This window comes from Dunckerocampus dactyliophorus, chromosome 9, assembly GCF_027744805.1.
Source record: "Dunckerocampus dactyliophorus isolate RoL2022-P2 chromosome 9, RoL_Ddac_1.1, whole genome shotgun sequence".
NCBI lineage: Eukaryota > Metazoa > Chordata > Actinopteri > Syngnathiformes > Syngnathidae > Dunckerocampus > Dunckerocampus dactyliophorus.
Genome location: NC_072827.1, coordinates 29791308 through 29819134, shown reverse-complemented (window position 1 = coordinate 29819134; position 27827 = coordinate 29791308). Strand labels below are relative to the sequence as shown.

Genomic DNA, 27827 nt, shown 5'->3' with positions numbered 1-27827 from the left:
TTTTTAAGAGATTACGTCAAGAATAATCTTAAAAACCTCCACTTTGACTTTGTCAATCTTCAAAATATGGATAAAAGAGGCTGATGACAGTTTACTGAAACTTTATTTTCAATACTACACAGAAAGCAACCAATTGTACAATCATATTCTCAATTTCTCAATCAACAGGAGTACACACACTTTCGATATGCCAAATGTTTTCCTTTCTGTACTCGCACAACAGAGGTAGACTTGTTGAGCCTCCTCCACGTAAGGTCAGATAATGCTCAAGTTAATAATCAAAGCACATAAGAAAACACATACAGTAAGTAAGGCCTTACAGTTGCACAAGGATGGTTTGAGCATTTGAGGACAGCACACTGCAGCACAACAGTCACAGTAATCACTGTTGTGTTGTCATGATGCGACGGGATCAGCCAAAGCCTGAAGCCAGTTTGTCGGACAACACTGACCCATGTCAATACATTAGGGACGCTCACATTGAAAATACAAGTAGCGTTCAATCAAACGACATTTAATGCAAGGGCAGCCTGGCAAATGAACAGCTCATGTGGCACTAATAGTGTCTTTGTATGCTTCCCTAACTCTTCAGTCCTCTTCTTCATGTAGCCTTCGGCGGCCACAAGCTGCTCAGAAACATGGCAAACTATAAGGACGTATGATGAAACACTTCCTTTACAGACAAACAAGCAAGAGTTACTCCACATTACATTTCAGTGTAAAGCAGTGCCGTATTTATATGGACAAAAACACAGATGAGCTGAAATTCACTTTGTTTGTGCATGAGCCACAAGCTCTTATGTCGCCGTTATATTGATGTTGACATTTGCCGCAAGCTCGCTACACTAATCCGCCCGGGAGACAGTGTACTTGAGTACTAGTTAAACAATGGCCAGATGCTTGACTCTCACAAGACACAGCCTTTAATCCTCATAGTCCACCAAAACATTACGACACGCCACATACTGTACATATCATATGTCTGAAGTACTATATACATTTTTTCTGGTGTTATACTGCTCAATAAATCACTCACATTGGAACAGGAGTTCATAACATGTTGGCTTTGCATGTCACAAAAAAATTTAAATATTACAATATTTTTAGGCCCATCATACTCATCGGAGTTGTCTTATTCCTTTTCATGATAAAATGGCAAAAAATTAAGGACAAAATTTTAAAAAACTGATTGTACAATTAGTGGTGCGTAGTTTCGACGCTCCTCAGACATCAAACTAAAAAAAAAGATCAAAACAACAGTAATTGTTGTGAATCTTCTAATTTTGTCTCTCACAAAGCATGAAAAAAGTATATTGTATTTACTTAACAGAAGCTGCAGCAGCTTGAGAAAAATAAGGAAAAACATATTTTTAAACTACAGAGCTAACAAATGATTTTTTAGTCCCGAAACTGTGAGAGGAAAATGTGTTTGGGGTGAGCAAAAAAATCCTCTTGTTGCTGTTTTATATTCTCTCCCTGTGCCGCAGTAAAGGGGGGACAAAAACACCCGGCCTGTTTTAACTACTGCACAATTGCTGAATTATCATTCTCTTGTTGTTACCATCAGGAATAGGAGTGTAAAAACAACAAACATGTTTTTTTTCTACTCCTCTGGTGCAAGCCTGACTGAATTCTGGGGGTTGTTTTCCTGTCCTGTGCAGTGTCTCTTTTCTGAGCGCTATTTTGTTCAGTTTAACTCAAAACAGGTGTGCTTCTTGCAATTGCTCTCTCAGTAATCCAAAAATTAATCCAACTTCAAAATGCCAAGATTCTGTCTCACATTTGGCAGTTCCGATGGAACGTCATTTGCTCCTCAGAGGACCCCAAACCATAAAATTATTTTAGTGCTGTATGCATTTAAGGGGATCATAGTTAAGGTTTTTCTGCGCCAGATGTTAATGCAAAAACCCCATCCAGACTGCAGTTCTCCTTCTGCTTTTGCCCACTTCGAGTGTACGTCTTGCAGACAGCACCGTCATCATTCACTTGCAACATTTCCCCAAAGCGCACCTGCTCCATTTGTCTATGTGTCAGCAACACTTTCCAATATGGCCAAGAAATGGGCACAAACAATGCTAAAAGGAAGAAATGTCCTCATCAAGCATGGTGATCGGGAGCTCGAGCATTGGAGCGAGAAATCAATCACGTGAGGTCTGCACAGGGAGGACGAAAGGCGGGTTTAACCAGCAGCATAATAATGGCAAGACTGAGTGAGGACCCTGAAAAGGCCAACTCATTGTCTCAGCCATACATGGCAGATTAGCACGTGAGGAGCATGCTGAAGCCTACTACTGTATCCCTCCACGAAGACCGTTTTATCATTGTATGCCATTGAGTCCTCGCAGAGGCATCTTTGCTGTTGTGGTTCACTCTTGTCAAATCCCATCTGCAGTGGACCCTCGGAAATTGAACACAATCATGGTATCAAACCATTCCAAGAGGCTTTTCCAGCTCTGATTTCTTTTTTCCAATTGACTTTCTCCATTTGAAATAATAAGTAGGGATGTCCGATATTGGTTTTTTTGCCGATATCCAATCTGCTGATACTGTCCAACACTCAATTTACAATTCCGATATCAACTGATACGGATATGTGTAACATCACATATCTCCTGTCGTGGAATTAACACATATCTGTTGTGAAGCTAATGGATACAGCATCAGCTATTAGCTTCTTGACGTGGCTGTAAACAACATTGTACAACTGTAAGCAAACATCTGAGAATACTTGCGATTGGGCATAGCAAAGCGTGGCTCGAGGAAGTCCACAAGTTTAGTGAATCCGGCGTCTTGCACAATGGAAAAGGGCTGATTATCCAGTGCGATACACTCCATGAATTCCCGATTGATGGCTTTTGCCATGGGAATTGGAAGTATTGAGGAAAGAAGTCTTGGTTCCACCACGCATAACCAATGCTTTGCAGTCACTGCAAACCTCAGTTTAATATCTGCAGGAGACACCACAGACATAACGTTAGTCGGGAGGGAGCTAGCTTGTTACTAGCCACCCACGGTTGTTTACACGCAGACGCGGTTTGATGAGGTCATCATTTGCGTGCCGGAAAATACGTGAGCCTATATGCATCATTTTTTAAAATCGTTTTTCATTGTAGCGAAAACACTCCATACCGACATTGACCAATATTACAATTTTATGCCAACATCGGGGGGCCGATATTATCGGACATCCCTATTAATAAGGGATGGAAATATACCATCATAAAAATGAAACGTGTAGAAAGGTACACGCACAGTCTGTCAGTTAATTGGTTCTTGAAGCTATTTGAGAAATGAAAAGCGCTCACCTTCTCACCATGTAGCCAATAGGGGAGCAGCAGTACAAAGTTGGTTGTAACTAAAACGAACTAAATTGAAATTACATTTCTAAAGTTCTTTTACAGAAATGTCCATCCCAACACATTTTCATGGTCGTTTTGAGGAAGAAGACCCAATGAGATTGCTTGCACATCACATCCAGGCTCAGTATGAATTACTCAAGAAGAAAAAGAGCAAATGAGTGGCAACTATTTAACAAATTTAATAAGCTGATGTCAGTGTGAGCGGCAAGTGGATGAGCCAGGGTGGGTGTTGGCATCACACAACCTTTGGGACACCGCAGGGAAATTAGTCTCCCAAAAGCTCTCTGGGAGAAAAAAAACCAAACTGAAGTGTCACTCATAAACACAGTCGATATTGCATTTCTATGCTGCTATACTTCATCCTATATGTACAACAGAGATCTTGGATCAGAGTGACCTTAATAAACTGTGACTCATACTGGCCCCGTGTGACATTAATGTATTTATATGCATATAGAAACCAGCATCTATCTGCTTTCGCAATTAGACATAATACTTGTAGACCCTACAAGCGAGAAGCCTGGCTGTAATGATGAAGCTCGCATGTTAGTTCTGCAGGGACATGAAGTCCCTAAAACGCCCCGAACTTATTTACAACTAATTACATGATACCCTCGGTACCACTGTTAAATATTCAAGGCTGCTGCCAACTCGCTGTTCCAAAAAAAGAAAAAAAACTCATTAGATGCTCCTAATGTGCCGTTCCGAAGGCTACATTCCTAATCAGTCCATAACCCCATTACAGATTACCCCTCCAATACCACCAAAATTGTCGTGACTATAAGTGAATACATCATATCCATAATTTGGTTGATCATCAGTTGCATACAAGTCAAACATTGACCTTGCTGTGAACCTTGAACTTTGTGACTGATGGACTATAGATGAATTGATCGCTGATCACGTCTTGAAGCCATTGAGGCAAAATGGAGTACGGTACACGACTTGGCTGCAACCAGCAGTGATGCTGTTGATTCAGTCGCACTGAGTTTACTGTCTAAAGCAGGAGTGTCCAAAGTGTGTCCCGGGGGGCATTTGCGGCCCACAGCTTATTTTGTATTGGCCCGTGGCAAATTGTACAAATAAAATTAAACCAAAAAACACAGCAAAAACGGGAAACATCGGGCAAAAAATGTAAAGAGAAGAAGGTGAAATGTTGATACTACTAACTAAGAACCGAAAGAACGAGATCGCGGATATAAGCGGCTGAAATGAGTTTTCTTCGTAGGGTGGCGGGACTCACCCTCAGAGATAGGGTGAGGAGCTCGGTCATCCGGGAGGAGCTCAGAGTAGAGCCGCTGCTCCTTCATATCGAGAGGAGCCAGCTGAGGTGGCTCGGGCATCTAGTACGGATGCCTCCCGGACGTTTCGGGCATGCCCAGCCGGGAGAAGGCCCCGGGGAAGACCTAGGACACGCTGGAGGGATTATGTCTCACAGCTGGCTTGGGAACACCTTGGTGTCCTCCAAGCTGGAGGACGCCAAGGCGTTCCCAGGAGCTGGAGGAGGTGGTCGGGGACCAGGAAGTCTGGGCTTCCCTACTAAGACTGCTGCCCCCGCGACCCGGACTCGGATAAGTGGAGGAAAATGGAATGGAATGGAATGGAATGGAAAAGAAATTATACAAAATAATAATTTTTAAACATTAAAAAATACGTAGAAATATCAATATGGCCCCCCGTAGCCTTTGATTTTCAGCATGCGGCGCCTCGGTGGAAAAAGTTTGGACACCCATACTCTGATTAATTGATGTCTGTCTACAACTTATGCATATAGTTATATTTGTAGTAGGGCTGTGAAATAATTAATGAGATTAATCAGATTAATCAGTTTTCACTTTCATTAATCATGATTAATCACCGTTTGCAAGTATGTGTGAAATATGCCCATTTTTACAGTATTTTATTAACAGAAAGATAAAGGACTGAGTCAAAAGACATACACGTCTGAAAATCAGTTTGCCTAACAGGACACACGGTTAGACGGACGAGCGAGTTGGCGATACATACAGTATATAGTGTTGGAATTGCACTACTGTTTATGTGTCCACGAGAGAACAAAGTTATAAAAGAGCATCAGACTCTGTGTGACGCTGTGTGGACGCTACGGTGTGACTCCATCTGCCATCATAACAGAGCGGTGTGGCTTGCCATGATGCGCATGCATTAATTCTGGAAAAAAAAAATGAACGTAATTAATGAAATAAATTAGTTACCGCCGTTAAAAGGTTATTTTTGACAGCCTTCATTTTTAGTTATGTATTTGTTGAATATTTATCATTGAGCTGCTTGCAGAGGTGCTGGTTTGTGATTGTTAACACTTGGCAGCCTCACTGATCACTGCAGACCACACATTTAGATCAGTTACTTCAAATTTCTTATGATTCACCATGTCTTCGCGGCGTTTTAATATTTTAACTGTTCTGTACTGTGATGCTGTTACCATTGAACATGGCATAACAACAACAAGCAGGCACTTATACAGAATACACAAGGCAGCTGAATTAACATCAGTCACAATCATATCCATAAACAACTGAGTGAAATGTGTGGAATTAAATAAATGAAATAATACAAATATAATAACAATTGCACAGTTATATTTTTCATTCAATGACTACTAGGTTAGCAAGAGTTGATCATCTTGATACCTATACTGTGTTTTTATATCGCAATGGAGGTAATTACGTCATAAGACCAGCTATTGTTTGTCACAATCGTGGGTTTAATTAAGCTTCTATGCTGCTAGTGCTACAATTTCATCCCTTTGGCCTAAACACAGCAGATGTTCTGTGCTGTGTTTGCCAAACTTGGGACCACCTCAGTCAGCCTCAGCAGGTTCCCATGGTGCTGACTGTAGTGTAACTGAACTTGGACATGGACGGTCCCATGGCCATAACGTCATCCTCATTGTCCCGCAACCCGCGGCGGCGGCGGTGGCGACGGCAAGGGGCGAAGCAGCAGGAAAACGTGGCGAACAGAGCCTTCCGGAAACGGGTGTTCATGAAACAGTAGATGATGGGGTTGACACAGGCGGAGGTGTAGCTGAGCAAATGGATAAAAGCAATGGGCGTTCCCGAGAGGGCTTTTTTGGCTGATCTGTCATCGAAAGCTCGCCACGTGTTGGCACAGTACAGTGGCATCCAGCACAGAAAGAACAGGACCACAATGACCACCAGCATGCGGATGACTCGCTTCTTCGCCTCGAGCTTTGCCTCCGATGTGTTTCTGCGTGGTCGGTCCGCCTTGGGAGTCTTGACAGAGGCAGACATTGCCGACATTTCCAACGCGTAGGGACGCTGGACATTGACATAGCAGCCATCGCCATCGTCGCTGCCATTGGACGCAGCCGGAGTCAAGCCATTCTTCACATCTGTAGTGAAAAGTGAAGAAAGATAAATGTCTTAATCAAAAACATTGAGGATAAATACGTATACTCCAAGAGCTTCGGTTTGCGCAGGGGCGTCAAACAGCAGATGTTATACAGCACACAGACAAGGGCCTTCAGTCAGGAGAGTTGCCACCTGCAATTCTGATTACTGCAATAGCAATCCTGATTACAACAACACATCATCAGTAGGGTAAAACTAACCTGTCTCACGAGATTTTGTGGAGATTTTGCAGGTGGCATCTCTCATGACTGAAGGCCCTTGTCTGTGTGGTAATGACTGCTTTTTCAACAGGACAATGCTGCAGTTCACAATGCCCGCCTGACAAAGGACTTCTTCCAGGGGAAAAACATCACTTTTTTGGACCATCCTGCGTGTTCCCCTGATCTAAATCCAACTGAGAAAATTTGGGGATGGATGGCAGGGGAAGTTTACAAAAATGGGCATCAAAAGATGCCGCACACACCGCACACAACACACGCACACACTCATAGCATTTTATTTATTTATTTATTTATTTATTTGTATTAATGTCTCTTCTGTTGTTGCTTAATTTATTGGTATTTATGTTTCTTATGTTCTTACTCTTTTCTTGTGTTTTCTTTCTTTTCTTGGGAGAATGAACAGAATAAGAATTTCATTGCATAGTAGAACTGCCTGTTTTACTATGCATATGACAATAAAACTCTTGAATCTTGAATCTTGAAAATGTTTTTTTAGGTAAACATTTTTAGAAGACACAAGCATGTCATGTGTATTTTGTGCCAGGAACACCAACCTGTCAAATGCATCAGGCTTAGCAACTGTCTAACTTCTTTGTCCATTTGTGGTAAACCTTGTCCTGTTAAATAATTGTGACTGCGAAGCTCGCTGGAAATCGCGTGTCCTTCGTTTTCAGCAGGTTTTTTTATTATTTTTTTTCCACTGTTGCAACGGGGACCATATCTTAGCAATGTGATGGGACACCTCTTTATAATAGCACACCACTTTGCTTTTCCTTTCATGAGGAACGCAAGAGAAGCGCGGCAGACAGCGCGCAGCTTCACACATTCCTCGTACTGGAGTTTGTGGCGAGTTTTAAGGTGGTGAAAAATATTTTTTATGCTCTGAATTCGAAGTACCTCCACATTATTGAGCTACCGCTTAATCCTTGCTGGCTAATTCTTCCACCGCAGACGCTGTCGCTTCGACCGGAGCCGCCGGGCTTCTGCTCCGCCCCGCCTCCCTCCTCCTGCATGCAGGGATGAGGGAGATACAGTGCAAATCCAGTCTATATCGATATAAACGATATGGTTGGCTTTGATATCGTGCTTAAATTAAATATCGATATTTAAAATTTTAAAAAATAAGGATATATCGCCTAGCCCTAGCTAATGGTCAGTTAATTGCTAGGTTCTGCCCTTGCCCTTACAACTGTGTCTTTCTTAATGGCAACCGCCATGTTTTTCAGGCAACCTTGCTCATATGTGCTTGTCAGTCTCCTATTAAGGTGCGCACCAAATTTGGTGTGGATCTGGCTCAACACCCTAAAGTTACAGTGTGTGCTTTGTAGAGCGCATTGAGCTGGTCAAACTTGGGGGTTTAGTAACAGCGCCACCATGTGGTGTATTTGTCAGAAAAATACTATCACGGGCAACACTGTAGGCATGCATGTTTTGTCAAATTTTCACCCGTGCAGCGGTTCAGGGCGAGAAGAGTTAGTTAGCTGACACAATCAAACACAGACGTTCTGGACTAATGATCACACGACTAGACACGGATGGAAGACAGGAGTGCGAAGAGGGCAAAGCTGACAAGACACAGGCAGAACCAATAATCAGATGAAAGCCCATGGATAGAGACAAACAAGGGAAATACAATTCATAACCAAAACAGAAAATAATGAAACTATTCAGAAACACCACACAACGGAACAATGACTTATGAGAAAATGTAATATTTCCTTAAAATACGCCATATATAGCCAATCCGTGCTCACATGAAGCAGCCAGTCATTTCTTTTAATGTCAATATTTTAAACGTTTCTGGTCTTTTCATTATAAAACCTCTGCCGGCCTACAGTTGCCCTGGTTACCACCAGGCTCCACACTGGGAAGGCATATTTGAATCAATTTGCAAGTGACTAAGACAACTGGACTAAACTGTGGACAGCCCTGCAGCATGGTGACTATCTTTATTTTTAGACCAGTATGTAACATTAATTAAAAAAAAAAAACTATTAATAAAAACAGCTGTGCACCTCTAATGGGAAAAGGAATGACTACTCTGAAGTGTCATCAGAAAAATTTCAAATTTTTCATATATCTGAATATCCTACTTCAGCAAAAGTACACCGAATCTAGTAATGGGTTATTAAATTTGCCTCATTTTCCATTAACTTACTTTGAACTCTCCCTGGATCACTTTTATCCCTTTTATCGGATTTCCTCTTTTAGCCCATGCTTTTTGTCTGCTTCAGACAACCTCTTTCCAAGTGAGGCCAAGCAGATGGCGGCGCCCATGCCTGCAGCTGCCAGCCAATTCCATCCTCCTCCAGTCTACGCTCATCCCAGACGCCCCCCCCCCCTTGGAAGTACACTGACAGTTACATATAGAATTTCATCATCTGCAGCACATAATAGTAGCGATTTGCTAATGAAACAATTAAGCCAGAATCATGTGCATCATTTTCTCTATTCTCACAAAGAACTGCGTATACCAGGGATGTAGATTTTTTTTTACACAAGCCCTCACCTGTAGAGTCTTTTTTGTGTCCCATCTCAAACTGGATACCTCGGTAAAGTTCCCTGGAGATGAGTCCGTAGGCCACACTCATCACCACCCCCGGAATCGCAAATAGCACAAGCAGCAGCAGAATGTACCTTAAAGACACAAGAAGGGCATGGATGCAATTTTCACACATACACCAGAGAGTTCACAGCAGCGCGAGGAGGATGACGCTTTTACATGCAGGTACCCTTGAGAGCCTTTGTATCTATCATGGTGCTCAAGTAATCGAGGTGCGAATTGGATTGGAGGCGGAAGTTGACTGATCTGTGGACGTGGAATGTTTCCGCATGTGGTGAAAACACCCCCGATGACTCCTCTAAACCAACTACAACACAATGTTTTCTGCTTCAAAATGAAAAAATAATATATACCCACATTCCCAAAGTGATAACATTTATTACAAATCCAAACAAAGATGGAAAAATGAAAGTAAGTAAACAGCATCAATGGCTATATTGCATTTGTGTCCTTGGCTGTCTTTTTCTCTATCGCCACTGCAATATTAAAGCAAACACTTCCGTTTCTTGTGCTTAGCCCTTCTGATTAAACATCATAACAATGGACTTGCTAAGAACTAACTGAAGAAATAGAAGGCAAAGTACTATATTTACAGTATTATGTAAGGAGGCATTTTTTTCCCTCAGAAAAATGTTTGAAAAGGACGAGTCGTTTTATATCCAGTTGTACAGATTTATACATGCAAAGCAACAGGTGGCGCCAAATGACTTCTCCACAGTATTAATTCATGTATTAATTGAATATTAATCAATTAATAAATAATGCTGTTTTGTGGTTAAATATGGACTTTTTTTTAAAATGCATATTTAAGCCAATTTTATGTATTTTCTGCAAAAATCAAACATTGTCAAGCATAAAAATGGCTCAATGAACTAAAATAAGGCATTAAGAAGACGCATTCAAATTGTGATATGTAGTATTCCACACTGGTCACTAGGTGTCAGTACTGTTACTGTAATGTTCGGTGAGACACACAAGCACCAGACTTGATCGCCGGAACAACTAGATTTTATTGCAGGTTAAACTTATCTCACAACAGGCACAATAATAATCCTAATCATAACAATCATAATGACATGGGCTGCTGTTGCGGTCATAAGCCATGCCAAGCTAAAACTAATCTGTGAACCTGAGGTCACTTTCTGTCCTCCACACATCCAATACACACATGGCCGAGTTTTCATTTTGTCTTAAATGGCTTATTTTCTCTTATTATGTCTACTATATTGGGTCATACAAGTGCAAAGCTGACTGTATGTGGGTCATTTCATGTCTAGAGGGCTCCAATAATGTTAAAAACTGTATTTAGAAGGGTGCAAACAGGTTTTCTATGCTCTAACTACGAAAATATTCCGTTTACAAAGAAGGAATCCTATTTTGCGGAAATTCACTTGTCACTCTCGGGTCTGGAATCAATTAACCAGGATTAACAAGGGATTAGTTAGATAGATAGATAGATAGATAGATAGATAGATAGATAGATAGATAGATAGATAGATAGATAGATAGATAGATAGATAGATACCGTTACTACTGACTTATGTACTCGTTTCCATTCATATACAGTGGAACCTCGGTTAGCGTACACCCAGTTAACATGTTTTTCGGTTATTGTCAAAAACTGTCTGCAATTTTTTTTTATGACAAAGCAATTTTTTATGATGTATTTATTTATGTAACTTTTTAACAACTAGCCGAGCATGAACCAAGAACATTGCAAAATTGTTAATTAAATGGCAAAGTTGCTGAGAGCACTGCCAACATTTAAATGGCACATTATTTACAAAGCACATCTCCACTCAGTGTGCTCATTTGTCATTAAATACAGGCGTCATGTTTTAATAGAACACTTAGAAAAATACTAAGAGGTGAAGCAAATATTCTTTGAACTACTCATCATCGGCTGGTGCGCTACCTGTGATAGCGTCACTGTCTAAAGCTGTACACACGACGTGCTTCTGTTGCACAACTTTGACACACAACTAGTGTTTTGAAGACAAGCCGTAAGTATTATAATGCTAACAAAAGAGCAAGATATGTGACACTTTAAAAAGTAAGATGATGATGGTCGATGATTGATGTATCCCATGAACGTAACAGCCACTTGTAGCTCCGGGCTAGCTAGATGCCGCCAGCCGGGCATGTAAGCAAAAATGCCAGACAGCGGAATGAGATTGAAACGTGAGCGATCACACACGCTGGCATAGATCGGCTTGGCAAGTGACAAAGCTGTCGTCAATTGACTGCACATTTTACGGGCTATTGATCATTCTCCCAATAATAAGAAACAAAGTGAAAGTCCCAAGACGTCAACACAAGACGTCAACACATGACGTGTCGCGTATCTGGTCACTGGTCAAGTGCCAGCAAGGCAGACAGGCAATTTCGGTGCATGCTTATCAAAATAAAGCACAGTGAAACATTTTCATGATATTTTAAATCGTTTTCAAACTAATTGTGATCAATATGTTCGTAAAGAATAAGCTATGTATGTATCTGTATAGCATATATATACATTCATACAATATATTACTTAAAATTGTTTTCAGGTTTTATGAACCCCCTAATTTTTAAGGTGTGGAGGCTTTTATTTTGTAGTGGTGCATCGCCACAATTAATTACATGTAGCAGAAATCCTGTAATAAACGTGTTATTGTTATGCATTTTCTGCGTGTACCTACGAAGTTCCATATGTCCATTTTTGACAGGCTTCCAAAGTGACTTTTGCTAATACAAGGAATAAAAAGAATTAAAAGTGCATTCCACTCACCAGGTCTGCTCGGCCATGGCGACGGGCCACTTGCGGCGACACTGGTGGGCGGTGGTGTTGTCGGGGCGCTGAAAGGAGTCCAGGTGACTGACCACCGGATAAGGAATCATGATGATGAGGGCCAGCAGCCATGTTGCCGCAATCACCCGGTAAGCATGGGAGCGGGTCTGCCACACCCTTGACTTCAGCGGGTTACAGATGGCGCTGTAGCGCTCAATCGCTATGGCGACCAGGCTGAACGTAGAGATGCTCACTGATATACCTGTGGCAACATAACACCTTCTTTAAAAACACCAACTAGGTCCCTTATCAGTTCTGAGTTTGGGTTCATTGCGAAAAGTAACAAAAGCATGTTTGTTGATGTGCGGTGTAATATCTGCAACCCAAACAAGAACAAAACGTGTGGTGCGTTTAGAAAAAACATATGCAAGGTGGAGACGTGGGGATAGTTATCTATGGGAGAGGAAATCATCTTGGCCTCCACCGCTGATCCAATCTGCCATTTCCCTCCTGACAAGGTAAGGCGGGAAATTACTCTTCACCTCTCTTATACACGAATGGTCGAATGCAAACTGCGAATGTGTGTTCGGGTGTGTGAGGTGAAGTGGGATGTCTGACCCTGCTCTCCCCCAGGTAAAGTCTGTTCCATCATTCTCAGATGGTAAAGGCAGAACTTTTTGTCCCATTAATGCACAATCTAATGATATTCAATTAAAAACTGCATTTATGAAACATTCTATTATGTAGTGCATATTATGATTTCTCTCACCCATCAGGTAGGACACTATCTTGCACATGATGGCACCGAAGATGAAATCCTTGAGGATGCTGGGGATGAGAGTGAAGGGAATGCAGAAGACGGCCATCATCAGGTCGCTGACAGCCAGCGACAGCAGGAAGGTGTTGGTGACGGTCCGCATGCGCTTGTTGGCCGTCAGCACCAGGATGATCAGCAGGTTCCCGAACACGCTCAGGACGAAGATGAGGGCGTACAGAAGGATCCTCAGCGTGTGGTCATCTTCTGGTCGAGAGACAAAACACACAAGGTATGATGAGGCATGCAGTCAAGGTGGGCATGGGAGGCTCTGAAAAAAACAACACTAATAACATACTAAATATTAATATTTGTTAATTGAACTGTTTAGAGATGTATTTTCTGTATGATTCCAATTGTTTTGAACATTTTCTTAATCAAAGGTTTAGTAAGCCAGCCCTGCCTACCGTCTGAGCACACTGAGTTGGATCAAGGCGCCTGCCAGTTTCTGTATGTCAGCATGTTGCCAATAATATAATGTTGCAGGAACATTCATTATACACCATGACTGTGTAATGGCCACAAAAGTCCATAGCAGACTTAGAGACGTCCTTAAGCGCGTCCTACTACGACTCAGCTGGAAGAAAACTTTCTGTCATCGTGTGACTATACTGTATATGAACATTTACAGTTTATATTCATATATATCATCAAAATCATCATCATCTGTTGTAATGTTTATTGTGGAGAGAAGAAACGCCCTGCGAGGGTGCGTATTTAAGATAGGCAGGTGCTTCGCACCGGAGAGGAAAGAGTGACGTCACACGCCAACCTGGGAGCCGGCATTTAGGCCCCGGAGTCAAACTTTTAAACAACTGATTAAGGAACCTTTTTGAATGGATTACCTTTCGCCCGTGGAGTAATGGACACAATTAATCGAGTGGATGCGCGTTCGTGAGTGGACCTGTACATTGCCTTGCCTTATTTTTGTGACTTTGGGGACATTTGGGGGGTATGAAGTGTGAGTTTTGGGGGTTATACGGGATTGAGTTTTTTGGGGATGATTGCTTTTGTTGGCGGGTGGGAAGTTGTGGCAGTGCGGAGTGTTTAATATGTTTAGTTCAGGGGGAGGGAGTATCATATGCAGGATTAATTGGGGGTAATTAAACAGCTGTATTGGAGGCAATTGAGTGTTTTCGTTGTTCTATTCTTCCAGCAGATATCTGGTCCTCCCGCAACCTCAATAATTTGCGCTGTAGCTTCGACACTGCTAAAAGGCACGATTGTTACAACTGTCATTAATGTAAAGGTGACATTATTCTTTGTAATTGAACAAGAAAATACACAGAAATGTCAATCAGCAGGCGCTGGCAGAACTCGCCTCATCTTGAAGAGTTTGGAAGGGGCTTGTCACTGCCGTCCTTCCATAGACAGGAAAAGCCAGCGTTTTTCTTTTTGACAGCAGCACCAGCTGACGGTAGCAAGCAAAATGCAAGATCATTTTATGCTCTGCTAAATGAATGAATGATTTCCACTCTCAAGATGGAGTATTACATATGCAAACTCATCAGGAGGTGATCAGACTTTTACAACAAAGTATCACAACTTTTCCCAAACAAGAACACAAATGTGGTAAACTTAAGAACACACGTGTTTTTCATTTAATAAAAAAATGACTAAATGGGACAAGTGGATTATGCTCTTCTTTTTCTTGTCATCTTCCAATGAGCAACCTGTATAAACATTTTAAAAAACACCAAAGAAGTCAGTGCCTCACTAGTCATGAACCTCACCACACGTCACTGGCATTAGAGTATTCTCAAGTACAATTTTCTGGAAACATATGCCTCAAAAGTCAAACAAAACTTTGGGCTGAAATGATTCCTTCTTAATTTCTGAAGTACCAATAAACTATCTGCAAACAACTCTAATGCCCAGTTTTTCAGTTTTTAGTAATTCCACAAGATGGCAGTCGCTGCATTCGCAGTGAGTCAGCATCCAGCAGCTTTATCTATGTCTGCATGCGCTGTAAAATGTTGGTTGCGCCACCCAGCCACTGTTGAAGTGAAACTCATGCGACTGAGCAGTTTGCTCCTCACCGCTGTTAGAACATCAGTTCTGTTGCTACTTGTTAATAAATGACCATGCGGTCACAGATAGCTACAATTTCCTTTCCACTTTTTCTTGCATTGCAGTCATCATCAATCATCTCACTTGGCGGTCATCACCCGCTTCCCACCAACGCGCTGTACTGTCTGCAGTTTTGGTAGATAAACGCCCTGACCATAATTATAGCATTTACTGCATTTACGTTCTTATGTACATCGTTAAATAGTGACTGTATCCTGAATAAAATAGGATGAATAATTGTCATAATTTATTATAAGAATATTATTATATTTAGATAATTTACACTATCACAGGCAATTCAAATTGACTTTGTTCACAGTAATGTAGTGTTTGGTTATAAGCTTCTCTTTGCCTTCAGCCATTAGAGGCTTCACTGGATCATGTCCAGTAAAGTCCATGCTATCTGCTTTTACTCTTATCTTCACTTCACCCCCTGCTTGCATACAAGACTTGTTTTTCCAACTGCTGCTATATTGTGGGGATTAAAAGCACCCGTGTGCACCCATCTGCACTGAGGAGGATGGGGCGTGCATCAGCCCAAAATTCAAAGCGGTGTGTGCAACCGAAGCTACTCAAGCCTGAATACACAAAAAATCAACCGCAGTTGCTCATTTTATTATTTTTTCGCATTCAAGCTTTCCACCCTTTTTTTCCATCGTCTCTGGAGACTTTTATGGATTTGTCCTCTGTGCTTTATTTTTCAGTCGGTTCCTCGTCTCTCTCGTCCGCCATTCATTAAAAGAAAGTCAAAGAACTTAGTGCAAAAGTCCATTCTACAACAATGTCATATTTGTTAAGATTGAGAGGTAATTACACTTTCATTGACTTATTGCTGCTCGGGAGCTGATTTGTCGTCTCAAAATTCCTCCTTAAGGGCGGAAGCAGCCACACAAGCGCTCAATAACAACCACAGTTCTTCTCATGGCCACGTGGGATGTAAATATGTGAAACGCACAGATGGCCGGGGCTCATAATCTGAGCTGCACAGCTTGCTTATCAAAACGCATCCAGGTGCAGGTCAAGCTGGAAGAACGCATACTCCTGCACCATAGTATGACAGGACTCACAGGAGCGGATACTGTATCTGGTTTAAAAATAAAAGTTGAATGATGATGCGTCACCAGGCAGAGTTTAATCCACTGGCCTACACCCGGCCTGAAATGTTGTTATATCACTTGCAGGCTTAGTGATGGATTGAGTCCGTCGACCTCTACGACACAGCCTTCCCTTCTAGCGCCAGCATCTACAATCTCCTCTTTTAGACTCCACACTAGATAGACAGATAAGAGTAACAGAGACGGTCAGAACAATTAAAAACGATGAATTGAGCTTTAAGAAAGCAAGCAGGTTGTAAATGAAAATTAAGTGAATGAACCGGCCTCAATACATTGATTGCCATGTGCATGCACGTCTGTTTTCCTTGTCTCCCGCCTCAGGAGGATTTCAGCACATTGGCGTGTTTGTTCCATAGAATAACGGCATGAAGGGAGTGAGCCCTTTTGTCAGTCAGTCTCTTTGTCTTGGTGGGTGGAGGCGGGGCCGGAGCATGCACAGAGTTCACACACAGTAGTATAAATTATATTCGAAATATATTGTTATATAATGGTTGTTTGTCTATTTGTGCCAAGGTGCCTGCCAAGTCACATCTTATACCTAAGATTTACCTAAACGATCGCCTTCTGTGAGCCACCCACACTGTGCACAGAGCACAGAGAAAAAGACACAGAAAAAGGAGAGAACAATGCTTATACCGTCATCCCTGTGGCTTATTAGGAGGAGCAAGTAAAAGAGGTCGGAGAACAAATAAAAGTATTGATCTTCCAGCCCAAAGCGCTAGCAGCCGTTCCATCTCAATAACAAGACCGGCGTGCTGCATCGTTATTAGTTGCTTTCATAGGAGCAGATCCTTTAACATGCTCAAGGATGCAATCTTTGATCTCTCGAACGGTTAAGGCCAAAAGTGCAGCCGATATTGGTGGGTGTTTCTCCTCTCTCGGGAGCCTGATTTTTCTCATTTTCACTTCCATGGTGATGGCTTTTCTTTTCATTGGCGCATTTCCATCGGAAGAGCTTGTCTCGCGCTTGGGAGACATAATGTGGTGCTAAAAGTAAATTAATAAGTGATGTTCTCCACTCCGTGTAGCTGCAGATTAGGCACACATTGTATTCATCCGCGTCTCACAAGACGAGGCATACACGGCATCCTCGCGGGGCGCAGCGCGTGCTCATCCGCCGCGTGTGCTGTCGCAGCTTCTCGAGCAAGTCGAGTGTTTACGGACCAAAATTAAGTTTTTAATACGGAACGCCGTGACCTGAGGACCGCCTGTGAAACAGGAGTAATAATTTGTTATCTCAAGATGAACATGTCAACACAAGAACAAAGCATTTATTAATTCATTTAAAAGAACAGTCCAAAAATAATGTATATAATATTTGTGGAAAGACGCACAATCATTAGTATTTTCTGCAATCTAAAACTGACTAGGAAAAGAAAACATTTGAGAGACTAACTGATAGTTAATTTTCCCCATTGTCAAAAATGAAATGTTGTCAAATGCCCACCCTACTCTTGGATTGGTCCAAAATGTAGACGCACAAAACTTGAAAGGGCCGCTGCCGTTATGGATGACATCAGCAAAGCTTGCAAGCTCAAAAGATTAAATCCACAAGTGAGCTTTTTATTTGTTTTTTTAACTAATTTTGTTCTGAAGACACAACCACTGATGACAAAGACGAAATGTGTGACGCTGGCCATAGAACCGAAAATGTGGCATAGGAGAGTTGTTAGCGTGTGGCCCATGTTTGCATGTTTGGTTGTTTGTTTTTACTTTTAGCAGGAAAGCGACACACACTCTATAATGTCCCGCATGCATGACAGTTTTACCTTGGAACCGATTATTTTGATCATTATTTCCTGCAGGAAAACTGTTTCGGCAACCAAACAAGTTGCAGGTTGTCGAGTCTCCCAGAATGGATTGCTTTAAATCTCAGCGGTTCCAACTATAATGTTAATGAGTAAATTATCATCTGTACAATGGCAGATTTGTGAATATTACTCTCGTTTTGGATCTTATCGGATCGTGTCTGGAATATTTTGGGTGCCGGTGCGCTGATAGAACATCAGGATTCTGTTGCCTTATGGAAACAGAAACATTTGGAGGATGTTTTTTGTTTTTTTTTCGCCCACTGGCATGAGCAGTATGAAAATATGCAGGCAGGTGATTGGATAGAAGAGATGTTCCTTCATTAGGCGCTCGCTCTCTCTGTCATGCTGAACAGAATATGCTGCCCAGGCCTCCGCCTAATCGAAGCCAATTAGCTTCCCCGTGTGCCGCCTGGCTGTGCGGGAAACACTGATAACTCTCTCAGCACATTTACATTAAGATTGCTTCTGGAAAATAAAATGTTTTAGTGCTCTGCTCCTTCTCATACGCAGTACATTTGCTAAGAATGTACAATGATTGACTGTTTTTTTTTACCAGTGCATATGCTGCATTCACTGGCACACGTGTGGTACTGCTGTTCTTATTCTATAGATTAGACTTAACTGATTATGACACCAAAAGGAGGCCGCAAGACTGCCTGTTGCTGGCATGTGGCTAAGGTTTGACAGTAGTTTTTGTTTTTATTTGCCAAATGAACAAGCCGTTGTTGCTTTGAAATGCTGTTAGCTCCAAATAGAATGCACTTTATCACCAGCTGCATAATCAAATGAGAAGACATTTGCATTTACAAAATAATAATGCTGTAAGATAATATTTTGATTGACCTAAGGGAACTTTTTATTATTGTTTGTATTTTGCAGTGGGGTAGAACTGCACTTAGGGCTTTTTATAATATTTAGGCCCTCGCTTATAAAATTGACAACCAAGTGTCACATCGTCACCGGTTTAAACATCTCACTTTTGCCAAGGATTTGTTTATTCACATTTAAAGTCCACTTTCATGGAATACTGACTTTTTATGAACGTTCGAACAGTGACATGTCCCTAGAAGTTGTTCATGAGCAGCAGACATGAGAAAAATCTGTCATCTTCTTCACTTTGCTCTATTTTAGCGCTTCAACGGTCGCTTTTGGGAAAACCTCCTTCCTCATAGACATGATACTGTCTCTGACCCGCCCCTAGCTAAATGTATACTTAAAAAAGGCTTCGCTGCACGTTTTAAAATATACAGTAGCTCTGCCATCTATCTGTCAGGCAGCTACAGGTGTGGGAGCTTCAGCAAATAGGCTAACCTAGCATGATGTTGCTGTTGAAATGTCAGTGTATTTTAGCACTGTAGCTCACATTACTACTGTATGCTAGTGACGTTTGTGTCCTCCTGTCTCCCACTAGTTAAACTTATGTTGTATGTGATATATGGCATCTATTACGTTGGACAAGTTCAGACAAATGGCCGCCACACACACGGGAGGCGACAAACAACCGCGATTGGCGAAACTCATCGCCAACGCATAGCAAACCCTGCACACGGGAGGCAACGAGCAGCTGTGGCCAGCCCCAGCAGTGAGTGGCTCGCTCACACCCAAAGCGAATTACGCGTCTCCCACGGTTTTGATTGGCTGTCGGATGTGGTGGGAATCGGGGGTATCAAAGTAGTTCAAAGGAGGAAAAGCCGCTGGTGTTGATCAAGTACTCTTGCTAGTACCAGATCTTGCTATTACTGAAGAAACTAAAGTTACATAAATGTCTTTGTAAATTAATGTAAACTTAGTCAATATGTTCACTCTGGCGCCAACGAGTTCCCATGCCGCTGCTTTTTTCTTTATATTATTATTTTTTCTTTACATTTTTTTTCCCAATATAGTCATAAAACTATCAAAAACAATCTATTTGGTTTTACTTGGTTTTGGCAGTAAAACTTAAATCCGCACTGACAGATAAAGTAAACATTCATACTGACCAACCACACCCCCATCTGCATGAAATGGTTTGGTCCAGCCTGGTGCTTGGCAACAGCCTGAGCGATGTTGCCGAGTACTAAAATAAACTCTGGTTTTCAGAAAAGCTAGAAAGCTAGAAAGGAGAGGGGAGAGATCAGAGAGTACTACTAGGGTTGCCAACCGTCACTTGAAAAATGGAATCATCCCGTATTTAGAAACAGAAGTGACGCACTTTGTCCCTTATTATCACGAGAATCCAAAATAGTCAATAGTCTCACGCCTTCCAAAAAGTTCAACTTTTGTCTCATCAGACCACAGAGTATTTTCCCAAAGGTGTTGGGGATCATCAAGATGTTTTCTGGCAAAATTGAGACGAGCCTCGGTGTTCTTTTTGTTCAGCAGTAGTTTTCATCTTGGAACTCTGCCATGCAGGCCATTTTTGCCCAGTGTCTTTCTTATGGCGGAGTCATGAACACTGACCTTAACTGAGGCAAGTGAGGCCTGCAGTTTTTTGGATGTTGTTGTGGGGTCTTTTGTGACCTCTTGGATGAGTCGTTGGGCTAATTTTGGTTGGCAGGCCACTCCTGGGAAGGTTCACCACTGTTCATGTTTTTGCCGTTTGTGGATAATGGATGGATGGATAATGGCTCTCACTGTGGTTTGCTGGAGTCCCAAAGCTTTAGAAATGGCTTTATAACCTTTTCCAAACTGATAGATCTCAATTACTGGGAGGGGGGCAATGGGTGGGGGGTGATCACTTTTTCACACAGGGCCATGTAGGTTTATGTAGTAAAATAAATGTAAAAATTAATAAAAAAGAAAATGATATAATATTAAACATATATATATATATATATATTTTTTTTTTTATGGAACCTTTAATGTCCCCATCACTTCTAGCTACATCAAAATTCGATGTCTCATCCAGGCCAAGACGAAGTAATGGAGGCACAGGCTTTTATTAGACATGCAGTTAACTGCCGGCTCGGTTAATAACAATAGGGTTCATAGTCCAGCCATGAATATTTAACATTTAATCAGCTTTTCTCATTCAACAAATCTGACATTTTATGGACGAGGAATTATTCTCTTCCTCGCCTGTCTAATATGTATGCAGCACGACACTTTCTATTCCAGCTGTGTGGCTATACCTCTCAAGGAAAAAAAAGGAAAAAATATCCACCTCTGCTCCCGTAAGTCTGATGTATTTGTAAATGTCACCACGAGTGTCTTATCCAGCATGGCAAATGTCATCTCAGCCGTGTCACTAAGCTCAACTGCACCCCACAGCAGCTAATGGAGGGTGCTGGAAACCTCTTCCACAGGACGGACTCTCAAACAAAGCCCCTCTTACACCGCTTGTAATAGAAAGACACGTATTTGGTACACCCACAGTCCAATGAGATCCAATGCAGGAGTTTTATTCAAAATTCTGCCTTTACAAAGACAAATAATGGTCACTTCTTTAACGTGGTTGTTAGTATGATACTGAACAGTAGAGCCCTGGGGCGCTCCCACATTGGTTTTTATAGCAGATGAGTTTTGTTTACTTTTACCAGCCAAGATCAGTTGGTGAGAAAGCAGGCGTGACAGTAGTGTAAGAAGGGATTCCGTTTCCACTGAACCATCTTGGATACCAAAAGATTTGTTTTTATTGCATTGATGACAGTTCTAGAAGGAGAGCTCAGGCCTATGTATTCAGTCTGTCTAAATGTTTAGCAATAAGGTGGACCGGGCTGCACTCCTGTCTGTGTGTCAGCACCTCACAACACAACATTGCTTTAGTCCAACTTTTGTGACTTTCTGGCTTTTTTTTTTTTGAGTCGTTCTGTTTATTTCTGTCATGTAATGCAAAAATATTAAGCGCAGTGTTGTCACTGAAGGCAGGTTTTGTGCTGAAGGACACCGAAGGATGCGCGGCTGCAAACGTATTCCATTTTTGCAAGCTTCATTTTGATCATTTGGAAAATGGAGCAAAAGAAGAAAAGCTACGAGCAGCGGACAGACGTCATCAGCCTGATTTGAATACATTTCCCTAAACCTTGAGGCGTGAGGGAACCTACACATACCTGCACAGGTATGTCTCCTAGCAAGCTAAAAGTGGATTTCGTTTGATGAAGCTCTTTGTTAGGATCTCAATGGCAAGTTGTGGTGTACCTACTGAAATGTCTAGTGTGGGAAACAACCAGTAAGTCCCAATTATCTCTCTTTGCTCCATACTATGTCTGAATACGAGAAGTAAAGGATATCATACGTAGCCATACATCGCTCCTGTCGGCATAACTGCACCCAACCATGAAATGACGCTCTCATTACCGCCGCCACCCTCCTCCTCCACCACCATCTCGCTCGGTCCATTACACACATGGTCTGTGTTTACGAAGCACACGGAGATGTCTTGCTGCCACGATTACCATTCTGACGCATAACCTGTACATTTATCTCCAGGCCCATCAAAGCTATATGACGCATACGTTCCATCTTCAACAGGTTGCTTATTAAATAGATGTGTCTTCTGTTTCTTATCAGTGAATAATGGCTCATGTTCAGATGTGCAGAAACATATGCGGGCCGCTGATACACTTGCACAAATCTAATGAGATCCAAATAGAAAATTCTGCCTTTGCTCAGTTTCATGCAGGTTTATTATTGCGGTTTGCAGTAGTGTAGAACTAATCTATATCATACTGAAAGCTGGGGGAAAATTAATAAGGGAAAAATATTCACAACACCTCCCAGGATGCTGTGGTGTGAGGTCATGTCACAAACTATTTCAGGATCGCTTTCAAACAAAAGCAGCAGTGCAGGTGTTTAGAAGCCAGACGGTCCACTGCTACAATGCACACCATTTCACACCCCGGCTGTTGTGTAGTTGGAGTGGCTCGGCTGAATCCCTGTCTTGTTGAGTGCAGATGAGTGAGAAGGTCTTTATCCAGTCAATGAAAATGTTGATGAGCTACCCCGGGGATGCACGCTTGATTGCAATTCATCATGCATCAACGGGAGGGCATTACTTTGGGCGATAAGAAGAGAGGAAACAAAAGGGTGTCTTGGGGGGAAAAAACTCACTTTCTACACTGCTGACTTCAAACACTACAATTGAAAAATGGTGTCATCTCCACCAACAATGGTGCAGTCATATGAGACAGTCACCCGACAAAACCTTGGGTGCTCAGAAAATAGGATTCAATTGAAGTACTGTATTACTTTTGAGTACTAGCTTAACAATTAATTACGGCCTCCTTGTTAGAGAGATCCTGGTGACATTTTGTGCCTTTCACTTTTGACATTTTCAAGCTATTTTTGGCAGTGCTGAATGAATGCAGTAATCCCTCGCCACTTTGTGTCGAATTTTACGGCTTCACACGGTTTTTCAAAAATATGAATTAATAAATCATGCTGTTTTGTGGTTGAATATGGACTATTATTCGTCAAAAAATATCCATATCTAAACAAATTTTATGTTTTTTTTGCTTAAAGTAAGTATTTTGAAGCATAAAAATTGCTAAGTAAAGAAAAATACAAATATAAGGCATTCAGAAAACGCATTCAAAGACACTGTGATGATATGTAGTATTCTACACAGGTCACTAGCTGTCAGTAATGTTACTGTACTGTACTGCACAAGCGCCAGAGTTGATCGCCGGAACAACAGGCCTTTATTGCAGGTTTGAATTATCTCACAACAGGCACAATAATCTCGAACACGGGCTACTGTTGCGAACTCCTGATGTAACAGGGTCATTTAAGTCATTGTAAATATTATATATATAAATGTTTGATATAATTACACAATATGTATGTTCAAGTAATACATGATGTGTTTGTATTGTCATGTTATTCACGTGGAACGTCAATAACGTCTGTCGCTGTGTACCCCCTACTACTCTAATTAGTGTGACACCTTTCATTATAAGTTTGGACCACGCCTTTGTGCTTCCCTTTTTGTTCGTGATCTCCAAGTGAGAGGGGGCATGTTATTCGGCCACATTGTGACACCACCGGTTACACTGACATCACTTCCTGTCAGCTCCCCTAGCACCGGAATACATTTACAGTCTTATACAGTCTTATTAATGTCTTAAAGTACTTATTTTCTCTTATTATGTCTCCTACATTGGGTAAGAGGATTGTAAAGGTGATTACAGGTATGTTATTGCATGTCTAGAGGGCTCAAATAATGTTAAAAAACAAATTTAGAAGGTCGTAAACCGATTTTCTATGCTCTAACTATGAAAATGTTCCATTTATAAATAAGGAATCCTACTTTGTGGAAATTCACGCTCAGGTCTGGAACCAATTAACCGCGATAAACGAGGTATAGCTGTATAGGTTGGATTTGCCAGAGGATATTACATTTTAAATACTTGCAACTCGACTTGGACTTTGACATAAACGCCTCCAGACCGGAATAGGACTGTAGTCTGATGACTTGAAAATAAATCAGTGAGTGTGTTAAGTAAAATGTGTCTCCATTCAAAGTATTCAACCAAACCAATCGTCGTTATATCACTTCCAACAAGACAACAAATTTTCCCACAGAATTTGCTGCATTGAATGCATCTATAAATGTACAATCAGGTTTCAGAACAAACAAGGGTGTGGGTCACATTTCTGTGAGCCCCAGACTGCTGGAGAGCGGTACAAAGTTATTCACATGAATACACACGCACACACACCCACACACACACGCACACACACCCACACACACACACAAAGTTAATTAGGTAACATGAATATATCTTTAACATCTTCAGAAGTTTGTTTGTTGTTGTACTGATTTGCACTCTCTAAATCCTGAATGAAGAGTCAGCACTCTTTTTCTGTGACAAAGTCTCGCCACACTTTTTTTTTTTTATTAAAAAAATGAAACAATTCAAAATGCATTCATTGTCGCCCCCGCTACCCTACAGAGGACAAGCGGCATAGAGAATGGATGGATGGACGGACTATAAGCCGCACATGTCCACGTCATCTAAAGACATATTGCGGCGCGCACGAGTCCGTTAGGACCAGCCAGCTCTTTATTTGACAGGAGCCAATCATGAGCTAACGAGCTTGTCAACCCAAATCGCAGGTCATTACTCAATATAACAGTCTGACTCACTGTGTCATCTTAGAAAGAACGCTAAAATCATCACGCAGCACCTTAACACTCGAAACGTGTACCTAAGAAATATACAAACAAGTACCAATAAGAGTTCAAAATAAAAAAAACAGCAACTATTTTAACTTGCATTATCCCCAGCAGAGCAGTTCATTGACCAATGGCTGCCAAGCCGCCCGGCATCCATGGCTGCCAAGCCGCCCAGCAGCCATGGATGCCGGGTCACCAGAGGGAGCTCATGAGTTCAGTTAATTGAGTAATGACCTCCTGCAATTTCCGATGGGTTGACAAGCGTGTCGTGAGTTTTCTTGGACCTCGTGACTGGCTCCTGCCAAAGAGAGACCTAATGGTTCCTCACTGGCTCGTGAGCGGCACAGTATTTAAATGATTAGTCGTATTTCTGAAGTATAGGAGATGTCACGAGATTAGAACAAAGTCATAAATTAGCCGCACTGCTGTATAAGCCGCAGGGTTCAAAGTTTAAGAAAAAAGTAGCGGCTTATACACCAGAAATTTAAAAAAATGGTGAAAAAAATTATATATAGTTCCACCAATTTTGGGGGAAGTTGACATTTTTTGTCGTCAAACGTGGGAGTCAAATCAAAGTGATATCGTCCTATCACATTACCAAAGAGGGTAGTTTTTGTCTGCTTGGGTTTTGATATTTAATGCAAACTTTGGGGGTTTAATAACAATGTAGTGATGCCATGTAGTGCATTTGTCAGAAAAATAACCGCACAGGAAACACAGTAGAGGAGCGTGTCTTTCATTTTAGTCGAGGAGTTACACTATGGCGTGTCCTATTTTTGTTCACATGACGCATGCATTCAAGGTGTATGGCAACAGCAGGTGACTTCACATCGCTTGTAGGTGGAAATGGTTGCAGTGCAGAGATTGACAGGCGGCCCACCGTTGAAATCCAATTGGCTGAGACATCCCGAGGCGTCGAGGAGGATAGAAAGAACAAGTGCAACAGGTTTGGGAATGGCGTCTCACATTGACACTGCATGAGCCGCTGAGAATGTACAGTCTTGTTGACACTCGTAATGACGGTACTTGGCGTCCGCAGTGCTTCACTCTCAAACACACTTCATCAGCAAACAATTAAGAAGGACTAGTTAGAAGAAGAGTGGATAAAACTAGCATGAGTTTGACTGATGAAGATGCTCCAGTTTGTTTTTTTCAATTTTGGATGACAAGGGTCTTGCAGAATGGTTGGATATAAAGCATCAGAATGACCACGTCACAGTCCAGATGTGATGTAAATCCCTCCCGCAGCCTGCACAGTTTTCATGTCACGTCCGTTCATTCATTTTCCACCACTTATCCTGTTCAGGGTTATTTCAAGCTAAATATAGGCCTGCAATATTGTATACGTGTTTCATTCCATTACATGACATGATTTGGTTGATGTAAAACCACATTTTAATGATGCCACTGTATGTGTTGTCCAGTTCGCCCGTTTCATTTTATTAGCTGAATTTGTAGCTTAAATTTTTAGTGTAAACAGCATAATTAAATGCCATTCAGCCCTCAAAATAGAGGGCAGAAAATCTTTAAAACATTATATAAATATATTAATATAAATATATTTAAAAATCTATTCATATAAATAGCAATATTATATAAATAATTATGTGGTTATCAACTATACCAATACCAAAAATAATACAAATAAATTACGTTATACATGAATATTTAATATATAAATAAATATATTTAAAAATTATAGATATTTTAAAAATAAATAAATATATTTAATAACAAAAATCTATATTTGTATATATTATATATATTTTTATATAATATATACTTCTGGTTATCCAATATGTTAATGTTAAAAATAATTAGTAATGAAAATAAATTATATGAACTTATAAAATACACATATTATCGTATTATAAGTTATAATATGAAAATATAAATAATTTTATCGTTATCCACTATATCAATACCAAAAGTAAATACGAAATAAAATATCATATAAGAAAAAAATATGCAAATAAAAAAATTTTAAATATTAATAATTTTGTGGTTATCCAATTTATCAACACCAAAAACATTTTTAAATACGTAAAAATGAATAAACAATACTACGTAATACATTTTTACTATCCAAATACTGTAGGTGTTTCTAATGTGTACATGTATTCTACTGTTCTTACTGAGCAGTTGGGTGAAGTTCACACATCTGCAGCAAATCATAAGTCAAAAGCAACAAAAAAGCATAAGGCACTTTGTTTGCAATTCAACTTAAGCGTGTGTTCTTCTTACCTCCTGGCCGCACACTGCGAGGTGTGAACGGTGTGGAGATGTTGCTGCAGCTCAGGTTGGACGTCTCCGAGCTGCCGTCTTGTGCCGCAAACACGCGCGCCCCTGCACACTCGGGGGACGTCTCGTTTGCCCCAAACAAATCCATAATTCTTCCCCGAACTTGTCCCTAGTGTTGCTGAAAGTTAAGATCGCGCGCCTTATTTGTGAAATATCCTCGCAGCCCGCATTGTGGCGATGTGCACGTTTGCATCCACGGTTCTTAATTTTCCCAACTTCTTCAATGAGAAAAGTTCTTTTGTGCATGAAAATGAGAGGAAGAGCCCCGCAAAAAGTGCTGTGTTTTTACAAAGCGAATCTCACAGCGGTATGATACTT

At 41.2% G+C, this 27827-nt stretch overlaps 1 protein-coding gene across 2 annotated transcripts; it reads right to left on the bottom strand.

Annotated features, from left to right (window-relative positions):
* cckbrb (cholecystokinin B receptor b) lies at window positions 1-27827 on the bottom strand. Of its 2 annotated transcripts, none has more exons than XM_054788095.1 (5): window positions 27453-27827; window positions 13072-13323; window positions 12303-12564; window positions 9479-9606; window positions 1-6729 (listed from the first exon to the last, which is right to left on the bottom strand). In XM_054788095.1, exons 1-5 carry the CDS (start codon window positions 27595-27597, stop codon window positions 6188-6190), a joined length of 1329 nt encoding a protein of 442 aa, XP_054644070.1. In that variant the 5' UTR covers window positions 27598-27827; the 3' UTR covers window positions 1-6187. The 2 variants fall into 2 exon arrangements, with proteins under 2 accessions (XP_054644070.1, XP_054644071.1); XM_054788096.1 differs by having other exon boundaries at window positions 13072-13320.

Coding starts and splice junctions, on each gene's coding strand:
- cckbrb (XM_054788095.1), bottom strand. CDS start 27,597: ATGGATTTGTTTGGGGCAAACGAGACGTCCCCCGAGTGTGCAGGGGCG. Junction 13,324..27,452: donor TCGCAGTGTGCGGCCAGGAG/GTAAGAAGAACA, acceptor TCTCTCGACCAG/AAGATGACCACACGCTGAGG. Junction 12,565..13,071: donor GATAGTGTCCTACCTGATGG/GTGAGAGAAATC, acceptor ATGTTGCCACAG/GTATATCAGTGAGCATCTCT.